Raw genomic sequence first — 12,589 nt, 5'->3', positions numbered from 1 at the left:
TTAAACAACAGAAAAAGGGACACAAATTTATATATTTGTTCTGGTTAAACAAGGGTTAAGTTTCTCCGAGGGTTGATGAGCTCTGATGAGAGCCTATTGTTATACTCTGCGGTGTCTGTGGCATCGGTGCTCTCATCGCATGCGATGGAGTAAAAATCAAAAGCACAGCTTTATCAGACAGTTGCAGTTATATGTTGGCTAACGAGTCTTCAATCCGTCGCACAACTGGATTTCTGGACATGCTGACGTTGTTGAAGTCCTGCACTTTTTCCGGGCACATTATTTCCGTGACTTTAACGAGGCCGTGTTTTATGAGGTCTCCATCTGAAAAAGGCTTGCCATGTCTTGCGATGGGTTGGGTGACCTCATAGCTGGCTATTGTAGCCTTTTCCTGGACAACCGCGGGCCAAGTTTGGACACCCCTCATCTACAACCTACAATTTCTTTGCCACCTCCATTCACCTTGCTAAGTTTAGTCTTTTTAATGTTAGACCACTTGATAATATAACTTATTTTTAAATTATTTAAATGAATAAACTCTGGAGAGGACTGCCTAGTTGGTGAACTATGCCCTCCCTTTATGATTGTTTTAATTGTCCCAGAGAAAGTGGCCAGGGTGAATTTTTGGCTGTGGCATTTATCAAATGTTCACTTTTTAAGATTGATGAAGTATGTATCTCTGAGGTTCTGGTTTTTGAACTAAAATGTGAAAAAGCTACTGTATGTACAGTTATGTAACAATCTATGTAAAAAATCTGTTATCCATGGGATAATAAAGGTTTATTCTATTCTATTCTATTCTATTCTACTATATTAGATATTTTTTATCAGGAAGGCCCAGATGGGTTGCCCACTGCCAAAGGGTGAGTCCCAGAGGACCAGAGGCAACAGGCAGTCAACACTGCTGGAGACTGGCTTTCCTAGCAGTTTCTTCATGGTTATTTGTTCGTGGGATTCCCAGGTACATCCAACTACATTTTTCCAGTACAAATTACATTCCGATGTTATTACTGTCAATGACTCAGGGGTTTCAGGCATATGTAGAACACGAGTGGGGACAGCGCATCTCCTTGGTAAATCCCGCACTTGATGGCGACTTGTGCTATAGGCTTGAAGTTCGCCACATCCCCATCAAATTTCTGATTCAGGCTCTTAGTGTCCTTTTTATCTTGTACAAATCTATGCGTTCCAAGATCTGTGTGTGGGGCATCGAGTCATAGGCTTTCTTGTCAATCCAGGTGATGCATAAGTTGCTGAGCCTGGTCTTGTAGTATTGGGTACCTTGTACCAGTAGCTGGTGTGTTGTTTCTCTGGAATTCCTGCTTATTCCCTTCTGTGTATTGAGCCATATGTCTGTTCATCTTAGCAGGGTCATGTGGTGTGGCGACCTCTCCCTCATGGTGGTGACCTCATGTGCTGCCAGACGATCATGGACTCTAGTTAGCTTCTTTAGCGTTTTAAGCACTATTTTCCTAAATCCAGCAACACACACTGTGTCAGTTTGTGAGAGCTGGGCTCCATCATGTAAATTAGCCTCTATAAATGAAGTGTTTCATGTCCACTTTAAAGGCCTGTGGTATGTAGCCCATATTTAAGACTGAGGTATACTTTAAGGTAGGACCTCTCTGAGCAGTACTGTTGGAATGGGGTCTATTAGCTGTAGTGATAGATGTACTGTGGTGTTACCAAGTGATAGCAACTCCAGGAAGAAGGAACATGAGAAGCTTTAGAAGTACCAAGGGCTGAGAGAGGAACGTGAGAAGATGTGGAGGGTGAAAGAAACAGTGTTTCACATAGTAATTTTAGGACTTGGGGTAGTGAAGGACATCCCAGATCTCTGTCCAGAAAAGTGCAGTCCAAATAACAGCAAGGATGCTGCACAGGACCCTTAAGCTCCTCAAGCTTATATTAGTAAATATATTAGACACCAGAGAACTTTGACTTCGGTTAACTTAACTACTAATAATGTAGGTATAGTTGTCTGTTGTTTACAAACCCTCAGATACAATGATATACTGGCTGCCATGAAGAGGACCAGATGATGGGGGAAAAAACTCACACACAAAAAAGAAAAGAAAAAACCACAACAAACTTCATTTGTTGTCATTTTCCAGTGCTCTGAATATATTTCTTTTAAGGATACTGTTGCGAGATCGATCAACTTTAGACCAGACAACAAACTACGGAGGCTCCGGAAAAGTGCAATCAAACGATGAGTTTTATTATCACAGGAGAACAACCAACCGTCAGCATATGGATTGTTTTGCTCTGACAAGAATACATTGGGTTCTGGTTTTATAGGACAAAATATCACACCTACGTCAATACAGTTCAAAAATACATGGTGACAGACGGGCAAAAGTTCAATTCGTGCAGACAAGGGTACATCACGTACATATAACCTTACACCGACATATAACTTCTCCTTTCTACATTACTTGCCTTTTAAGGTAATAACTTCAGGTCTTAGCATCTCTGAGAGCTAATAATGGACCCTCGTCATTAATTACTAAGTAGAGTACTTTAGCAGCCAGTCTCAAACTGAAGTAGAAGACGCTTAGGCCTTCACTCAAACCTGCTACTAGATTAATATGTGTATTGTAAGCATGCATGCAATTAACCTGCTATGTTCTCATCTCCCCTCAGCATGTATCATCTGGACACTCTCACCAGTGAAGCTTAAAACCTTCTAGAATGGAACATCAACTCTAACCAAGCACATTTATGCATTGTGTATAAAATGAACTCAACCTATAAAAATAGAAAGGTCAATGTGAAGACAGACATATTCAATGCAATATAAACCCTGTAGGAAATATTACTGATAAATGATACTGTGAAACATGTTATTAATACATTCTTCATAAGGCAGATTATATGGTAGCAATAAAAGAATCTCTGAATCCCAACATTACAAAGGTTCAACAATCTCACCAGCAGCACATCTTAACATAAACACCATTCCTTTGCCACAAAAAAGTCTTGGGTTGCTTTTGCACTTTGCTGTAGGTGATGTGTGAAGTTTTAAGGTAACACTAAAGTACTTCTAGAAAGAAACTGTATTAATACCAAAATAAAGCCAATTTCAGGAAAAAACAATGGTGAAAACACACTGTATTACAAGCATGTTGTTAGCTAGAAATTCTACACCCATGTGCTACTCTTATGTTTTATTAATTTGTCACTCTACAGTCTGATAACATGGCAAAAGAATACTTACATATACAAGGGGAAGGTTTCATTTAACAGCAGGATCCAAATCTGCATTATTATCAACAGCTATGTTTCTTTTTTTCTTTCTCTTTTTTTTTCTTTTTTTTTTCCTGTCCCGTTTGGTTCTTTTGCCATCAGAATTATTGTCTAAAGGCAAAGAAAGATGCCCAACGGATTTACTTTACCAAATGGACCATCCCAGCCTTGCCGTAATGGTCCATTTGATTCACCTTTTATTGTTTATTTTATTTTATTTTACTTGTTAAGTATGGGACAGACTTGACCGGGGAAAAGAAAAGGGACAATGAAAGAGGGAAAGAAAAACAGCAGGGAAGAGGGACGGGGATAAAGGGCAAAAAACAATAAAATAAGCAGACAAAAAATACATAGATCAATCACCTGGATCACCTGTTGAGAAAGAAAAAAGAGAAAATAAGCAGAAGAAAAAAAAAAGAGCAACATAATAAACAACATCACGATGATCTATGGGAATGTAACAGTAAATACTAAATATTAAACATTATTGTGCAGCACGTAAGATCGACAGCGCACAGTGTGCTTTGAAGTAGGAGCCAAAAAGGGTGTAGTTTGTATGTGTGATCACCCGTGTGTACACTTGTGAGCATGAGCGTGGTTGTTTTTAAAAGGTTCCTTCATGTAATGATCTGCTAGAGGGTGTGGGGAGCCACAGCCCCATCCTCCAGGGCATGAAGCAGGTATGGAGGAGATCAAGACTCCAGACATCCAGAGGCCCCCAGAACACAAGAGACCAAGGAAGACCAACAGAGGGGCAGCCGCGCCACTGTCCCAGAAAGAGCTGAGGAGAGTCCCGGATGAGGGTCACTCAGTATCCGCGGAGCAGAGGCCAGGGGGGATTGCAGTGACGCGCCCGTGAGCTCCGCCGGCAGCCAGCTGCATGTGCTACTCTTATATTTTTTATTATGTTTGACTAATTTGTCACTCTACAGTCTGATAACATGGCAAAAGAATACTTACATATACAAGGGGAAGGTTTCATTTAACAGCAGGACCCAAATCTGCATTATTATCAACAGCTATGTTTCTTTTCCTATCAGTGCCCACTTGAAGAGCTGCCTTCATTTTCTTTTTGTCTTTACTTTTTTCTATTGCAGATGATTTTGAAAAGTCTGTCAACATGTAGCTATAAATGTGACTGTTAGTGTAGAAGTCCTCACCAATTTATAAAAGAGGAGTTCATCACATCAATAAAATGTTGATTCTCACACAAAGTGAGAGATTGTTAAATAAATAAGTAAAAGTAAAATTGTTAAGTACAAAGAGATATAAATCAATATTTATAACTGAAGAATGCAATGGTTTTTAGATTTCATTGGACTGTCTTGAACAAAGTGGACATTGGCTGGGTGGCCAAGCCAGGAATGCATAGATAATCAAGCGTCTAAAACACTGTGCTGCCGAGCAGAATTTCAACAAGTTAGCATCTTGTCAGGACCATACTGTTTGTTAGTTAGAAGCATACCACTGCAACAGGCCAGACTTATTATTATTAGCCAAACCTGAAGCAGCTAACTTCAGTTTGGTTTCACCTCTAGGTTCAATTGAGGAACCATCCTGCATTGTCTGAAATGTCCAACTCAGGATGCAGCTAGGATAGATGTTTTCACTGTGAAAGAGAGGACATTTTTACCCATTTGTGAACATTTTCATCATGCATTCTAGATTAATTTAGTTACTGGTCTATTAAAAAACAAATTATCATGGTCCAGGTGAGTGCTGGGTTTTTACACAATGCTGGGATCCCCCTTCGGCAGAGACTCCAATCAGCCTTCACACCTGACTGCAATCAAGTCACCGGTATTTAAGTCCAGCATTCACAACAGACCTCTGCCAGATCTATACCTAACTCATTTTAGTGCTAGGCCGTCAAGCTCTCGTTAAATCCTTTAATGTTTTGTGGTTTTGCTCATGCAGTTGGATAGTGTAGTGGTAAGATTACACACCTTCGGAAAGGGAATCGCATGTTCGATTTCCACCCAGTATAAGGGTCCTGGCTAGACCTCCCATGCTAAAACCAAGCCCTGGAATGGCACGGCTACGTCTGCAGCTCAGACACAAATATTTTACTACATGTTGTACTTTTTATGTGACAAATAAAATTTGAATTTGATTTTTGATTTCATAGTATTTTCTCTCTGCCGTAGTTACCCACTTGGTCATCATGCTTTACAGCTATACTCACAACAATACTGAACAATACTCACCTCTGTTTGGACGCTGGTTTTCTGCTATCAGGTCAGACTCCCTTCATTGTGGCGCTCCACCTGCCTGCCTCCCTGCCAGCCTGTTGGATCACGTACATTCTGGACTCTCTCTGGATCACTGCTCACCCAGACCCCTTGGACTCCCTCCTCCCATAACGTCTTCACCTGCAACTTGTAAGCCATTACAACATCGTTTAACCAACTGGCCGTGATTCACTGGATTTCCACCCAGGATCCGTTCATGGACTTTTTGAATCTAGCCAAAGTTCATAGTTTAGGTTTCACGTTTCATAGTTTTGTCTCATAGTTCATAGTTCTCAACCTCACAGTTCATAGTTCATAGCCTTCAGAATTTCTTGCAAAATTACTATTCATTGTTATCAAATTAGTCACTGTAAATAAATGTATCCACGTCAATCTTTCCTCCGTCTGTGTCTGCACTTGAGTTCACACACAAAGCCTGGCCTTTTCGTCGTAACACACTCCATGTTTTCAAGCTTACACTCTTGTGCTTTTTTTTTCTGAGGTAGTTCTGGCATAGCTTGGACTTGGACTGTTTCGGGTCATTATCTTGCTATAGGATGAATCCCTGACCAACTTGGTGCATACCAGAGGGGATTGCATTGTGCTGCAGAATGCTGTGGTAGCCGTTTTGGTTCAGGGTGCCTTTCACTCTCTATAAGTCACCAACCACGAACAAAACAGCTCCAAATCATCACACTTCCTCCTCTATGTTTGGCAGTTGATGGTACACACTCTGGAACCATCCTTTCACTGACCCAATGGCATACAAAGACTTTGCATAATGAACAGAAGATTTAAAATTTTGATTACTCAGTCCAAAATACACTCTTCCAGCCTTCAGTTGTCACCACAAGGATATACAGCAATGACATCGGAATTTTGTTCGGACTGGATAAGTGTAGTTGGATGATAATGAAGCGAGGGAACGTAGTCAGAACTGAGGGGATGGAACTACCAGAAGGCAACATTGCAAACACTGAAGACAGCTACAAGTACCTGGAGATCCCACAGGCAAATGGGAACCATGAAGAGGCTGCTAGAAAAGCTGCAACCACCAAGTACATGCAGAGGGTCAGGCAAGTCCTGAGGAGTCAGTTGAATGGTAAGAACAAGATCTGGGCTATCAATACGTACGCCCTGCCCTTGATCAGGTACCCTGCTGGCATAATAAGTTGGCCAAAGGTGGAGATAGAAGCCAGTGACATCATGACCAGGAGACTCTGACCATGCATGGAGGGTTTCACCCCAAATCCAGCACCCTGAGGCTGTATGCTAAGCGAAAGGAAGGAGGTTGGGGACTGGTGTGTCAGCACAACAGTCCAGGATGAGGCAGCAAACATTGAAGAATACATCAGGAAGATGGCCCCAACCAACCACATGCTCAGTGAATACCTCGGGCAGCAGAAACCTGAGAAAGAGGAGGCACCATCATAGAGGGACAATAGGATAGAGGAAGTGGCTGACATCCAGAAATCCAACCAGTGGCTGGACAAAGCTGGACTAAAAGACAGCACAGAGGCACTAATCATAGCAGCACAGGAACAAGCTCTGAGCACAAGACTGATAGAGGCTGGGGTCTATCACACCGGGAAAGACCCCATGTGCAGGCTGTGTAAAGATGCCCCTAAGCAATCCAGCACATAACAGCAATGTGTACGATGCTAGCAGGCAGGGCATACGTGGAACACCATAACCAAGTGGTTGGCATGGTATACAGAAACATCTGTGCCGAATATGGCCTTGAAGTCCCAAGGTCAAAATGGGAGATGCCCCCTGGGGTGGTGGAGAACGACCGAGCTAAGTTCCTGTGGGACTTCAACATACAGACGGACAAAATGGTGGTGGCTAACCAGCCGGACATAGTGGTAGTTGTCAGGTTTATATTGTTGATTGTCATTTATGCTTAGAAATATTTAACCATATATGCTTAGAGGTGAGGGGATTGTGTAGTGATAGGATGTGTGATCCTTAGTAGTCTGCAAAGACTTTGTGTGCATTCCAGAGTGTTCTGGCATGCACACTCACATCTTAGGGTCATGGGAAGAGGTCGTCTCTTCTCTTGCTGATATATGGTATAGCAAACTCATTTATATCTGTTTTAGTATAAGTGTCTTTTGTTTAGCTGGACTGCTGGACTTATAGACCAGCAAGTTTAGGGAAGTCGTTTATGGGGTCACATCCCCCCCCCCCCCCCACGCACACACACATACATACCTACACACACACACACAGACGGTACTCTTTGTTCACATGTGAACCTATGTTAATGAGCCTATGCATATTCACGTAACCTTAATAAAAGAGCAGTGTTACGAGGGAGCAGAAAAGAGCAACTGGGGTCAAGCGAAGGAACAGCGTTTGTCCAGTTGGTCTTCCTCGTATACGAGAAACATAAAGGACTTTGCCTGCTTGTGTCTTGCTTTACCGTGTAGTAGAATCATCTGAACATTCCAGCAAATAGGTTTATGCTACAAACCTATCAGTGGTAGACAAGTAGAAGAAAACGGCCATAGTGATCGATGTAGCAGTTCCAAATGACGGCAACATCATGAAGAAGGAACACAAGGAACTTGAGAATTACTAAGGGCTCAGAGTAGAGCTGGAGAAGATGTGGAGGGTGAAGGTAACAGTGTCTGTATATATATATATATATATATATATATATATATATATATATATATATATATATATATATATATATATATATGCTTTATTTATAGGCTATAGATAAAACAATGTATGAAAAGTTGGACATTTGTAATGCATTTGTAATGCATAAGCTTGTCCTTGTTTTTTTAAAGTTTTTTTAATTATTATTATTTTATGATGATTATTATTATTATTTAGTATGGTAGTTATCCAAGTTTTATTTTACACTGAAAATGTACACAATGCATAAGACCACACCACCTAAAATGGAAACCAAATAAAAACTCCTGATGAAATAAGATATGAACCCGAGTGCAAAAAAGCCAGGATACATTTAACAATAAAATCTTGCTACCTTATTAAAATTCTATACTAGATTAATAGAAGTTGGCTGATCATTGTCATTGTTAGCTGCAACTTATGATCCATTAGCTCTAACTACTAAATCCTCAAGTAAAAGAGGCTGAACAATGATGTAACCGACTTTCACAGTTCAGCTCCCTCAAGGTTGAAGCAAACCAATAAAACTCTTCTTCAGTCCACATACATATGATTCACTATAAGCATTTGATTGATGAGTGTACTTGTATTTGAAGTTCTGATATCTTTAAAAGAATAATACCTAACACAGGTTGCATTTTAGTGCAATTTTGATTTTATGTCGTCATATAAACTGGTTATGCTGCTATATTTGTTTTGTAGTATTTTTATTTTTTTAATTCATGGATGAGGAGTTAAATACCACATATGTAACTCTAGATGGATACATTGAAGTTAACAAGTACAGATATGTTTATTTTTGTATTATCTTTACATTATACATTATAATAATATGCAGTAATTCTACCATCGTGTATGTGATCTGGATTCATAAAAACCTTCATGAGCCTATGTACATTTTCATTGCAGCTTTGCTACTTAACTGTCTCCTTTACAGCACAAATATTTATCCAAAACTTCTGATTGACTTTTTATATGAAAAACAAGTCATAACATATTCAGCCTGTCTCTTTCAGTTTTTTATGTTTTACACTTTAGGCAGTTCAGAGTTCTTTCTCTTGGCAGCCATGGCTTATGACAGATATGTGGCTATTTGTAAACCTCTTGAATATCCAACTATCATGAACAAAACCACTGTGATCATTTTCCTGGTCGTATCTTGGCTTATACCTGCTGTTCATATTGCAATCCAAGCAATAGCGAGTGCTGAAGCAACATTGTGTAACTTTAATTTAAAGGGAATATTTTGTAACAATGCAGTTTACACTCTTCACTGTCAAAGATCAAGATTAATTACCGTCTTTGGTGTGGTTGCATTACTAGATCTTGTAATACTTCCTATGATCTTCATAGTTTTCACATACACAACAATATTTATTGTTTCTTATCAAAGTTGTAAAGAAATTAGGAAGAAAGCTGCAGAGACCTGTTTACCCCATCTGTTAGTTTTAATCAGTATTTCCTGTTTAAGTATCTATGATGTAGGCATAGCTCGAGTGGAATCAGATTTTCCAAAAGTTGCTCGATTACTAATGACATTACAATTATTGCTCTATCATCCATTGTTTAATCCATTCATTTATGGGCTCAAAATGAAGGAAATTTCTAAACAGTTAAAAAGATTATTTTGTCATGCCACAATCATTACGTGTATTAATGCTAATGTGCCTTAATTGTTATGTAATCAGTTTGCTGAAGTTACTCAAAACGTTTTTCATTCAACATAATCAAAAAGTAAAACATAAAAATGTCATTTTTACTCATTTAATGAAAAATGTATGCAGTTGTTTTAACATAAACATATTCATTCTGCCATAGGTAAAATGATAGGTAATTAAATCAATTTTCAAATTAATGTCTTTAAACTTTTATATTTCTTCATTTTTACATTATTGCTAATTCTTATTTACGATATGCTAGTGGAACATGGGTGGGTTCAGAATCTTCCCCATAATATCAAATATGGTATCAAGAATTTCCCTGGTTAATATGTATCAAGTTTGAAATTGTAGTATTATAACAACCCAATTAGTCATCATAGCTGTTATTTTATCAGACCGATTACCTTACCGTAATTATCTTAGAGATTCATATGATATTTTAATGTGTAGAGAGAGATAATGAAAATTTATTTTTCCTTAGTGTATTGATCACCTGTTCTGACAATAACACATATATAACAGGCTTATTTGAACCATAGTGGGACAGAGACTCATCACAGCAAGACCACCCTAGAACATAATAATCTGCAAAACATATCCCTCTTTGGGTATGACTGTTATTGCTTTACTGCTTTCAAGGAGTAGATGCTGTGTATGTTCTGTCACGGTTCTGGGTCAGTTTGACCCAGTATTTTGAGTTGTTATGTTTTTGGTGTGTTTTTGCATTTTGGATTCTTTTCTTATTATGATGATAATGATGATTATGACTCTATGTTTCGGTTATTCTTGTTTAGGGATTAGTTCGTAGGTTTTTGTGTTCTCATGTTTATTGCAGGTTTAGTTCAGTGTCTAGTCTGTCTCTCTGTGTCGTGTCTGCGTGTTTGTTTAGTGGTGTTTTGTTTCCTGTTTTACTCTGAAGGTTCATGTTCCCGTCTTATGTCAGTGTTTCTAGCTTTGTTCCTCCTGTCTCATTAGGTCTTATTCCTCCCAGCTGTGTTCCCCTTCTGTCTCTAATTCCTTGATGACTGCCTCAGTGTATTTAAGCCCAGTGTGTCTTTGTGTCAGTGTCAGATCGTCTGTTATCCTCACCTCGTATTTTCGTAGTTTCCCTTATTGTGACACTGTGTTTCATAGCCTGCTTAGTTACTCTGTGTTTATAGTTTTGTCCATAGTTCCTTCACAGAGTGTCTTAGCCTTTTTAGTTTACACAGTGTTCTCTGTCTTCTTAGTTTTCCCAGTTTCAGTGTTCCCTAGTGTTTTTGTTATGCCTTCAGCCACAATAAAGGCTTGCCTTATTTTGGAAACCTAGTTCTGTCTCCACTGTGTCTGCTCTTGGGTCTACCTCATTCTTCACACCGGCGCGCCCCGCCATGACATGTTCCAAGGAAGAACCGAGGTCATAAACCATCAACACTTTATATGGAAATGATAAGTTGTGCTACAAGTTATGAGAGTTGTGTGTCTGTGTACCTGACTGTATAAGGGAAGCCCAGCTCTGCTTCCGCTTTAGAGATGCTGGCTTGACTTTGGCTGACTGGACTCTCTCTCTTGCTGCAAAGTGAATAAAACTCACTTCAAAGACACTCATCAAGTGTTTGTATTTTATTTTTAAAAAACTTCCACGACAAGATATAGGTGAATATTCATATCTGTGCATTCCCAGGTGCTGCCAGCTAAATCTAAGTTTTATCACTCCCACTTTTCCATTCAAGCAATCTCCACCACCAGCATCTTGGCTCCGAGGGGTCCTGCTGAAGAATATCTGAATATAATAACCTTTTTGTGTTGACTGTCAAGTTTACTTTATTTATATAGCACAATAATTAACAGAAGTTGACCAAAAGAAAAAAGAACACTTACATTTACATTCCAAGTCTTAAAGAAACCCAGTTCCTAAATATATGGCAAGCTGACTTGTCTGTTTTATTGTGTTAACTATTTCTTGTGGAAGTGATTTAGTTGTCATTAAAATGTGCTCAGAATGTTCAAATTGATGATGATTTATTTGATAAATCAAGACACACGGCTCTCTGCCATATAAGTTAAAAGTATCAAAATCAGTACTCAGTATCAGTAATGCTGAACCTGTATTTACTTTGCAGTGTTGCAGACCACTAGGAGCCAAGCTTCTCATTTGACTGTCATGAAACGTCTGTGTGCTGGCAGGAGAGGACCCAAACACAAACTCATGGAAAACGGGACTTAACTCAAAATACAGCTTTATTACTGAATGGGGGAAAAGGCGATACAAGACAATGCTAAACTAAACTGGGAAATTCTAATGCTAATCTAATCTAATTACTCAGGGAAACACGGGGAGAGACACGCAGCCATGAGGGAGGACCAAACTGAGAGAGACGTTGACCTAAATACACAGAGGGATGACAGGGACATGAGGACACGCACTGCCAATACGAATAACCATAACGAGACAGGGGAAGCTAGACTAAACGGAATGAACATGAAAACATGGGACCTTTACAATAAAAAAGGAAACATGATGTGTAAGTGGAGGAGAAGCAGGCTAGATGGAGCACGGGAAAACGAGGGAGAGCACAGACATGGCGGGCTCTGGAAACATGATGGATTAAAACACAAGGATGGGAAACAAGGCACAAGGACTCACACAACTAAATAAACACAGATGCACAAGGGGAGACAGAGGGCAAAGACACAAGGGGAAATCTAATAAACCTGTCATGATTCGGCTGTGTGGCAGGCAGGAATGGACCCAAACGCAAACTCAGGGGGACAGAACTTAAACTCAAAAGCACAGCTTTATTGCTGGGAAAACAGATC

General features: G+C 39.6%; 1 protein-coding gene across 1 annotated transcript; it reads left to right on the top strand.

Annotated features, from left to right (window-relative positions):
- Window positions 1–8,738: 8,738 nt before the first annotated feature.
- LOC113007336 (olfactory receptor 13C2-like) lies at window positions 8,739–9,802 on the top strand. Its single transcript, XM_026143781.2, has one exon. It carries the CDS (start codon window positions 8,852–8,854, stop codon window positions 9,800–9,802), a length of 951 nt encoding a protein of 316 aa, XP_025999566.2. The 5' UTR covers window positions 8,739–8,851.
- The last annotated feature ends 2,787 nt before the right edge of the window (window positions 9,803–12,589 follow it).

Source organism: Astatotilapia calliptera, chromosome 16 (assembly GCF_964374335.1).
Source record: "Astatotilapia calliptera chromosome 16, fAstCal68.1, whole genome shotgun sequence".
NCBI classification, from domain to species: Eukaryota; Metazoa; Chordata; class Actinopteri; order Cichliformes; family Cichlidae; genus Astatotilapia; species Astatotilapia calliptera.
Note: the sequence above shows the minus strand (reverse complement) of the source record. Positions and strands in the feature narration are given on the sequence as shown.

Coding starts and splice junctions, on each gene's coding strand:
- LOC113007336 (XM_026143781.2), top strand. CDS start 8,852: ATGGATGAGGAGTTAAATACCACATATGTAACTCTAGATGGATACATT.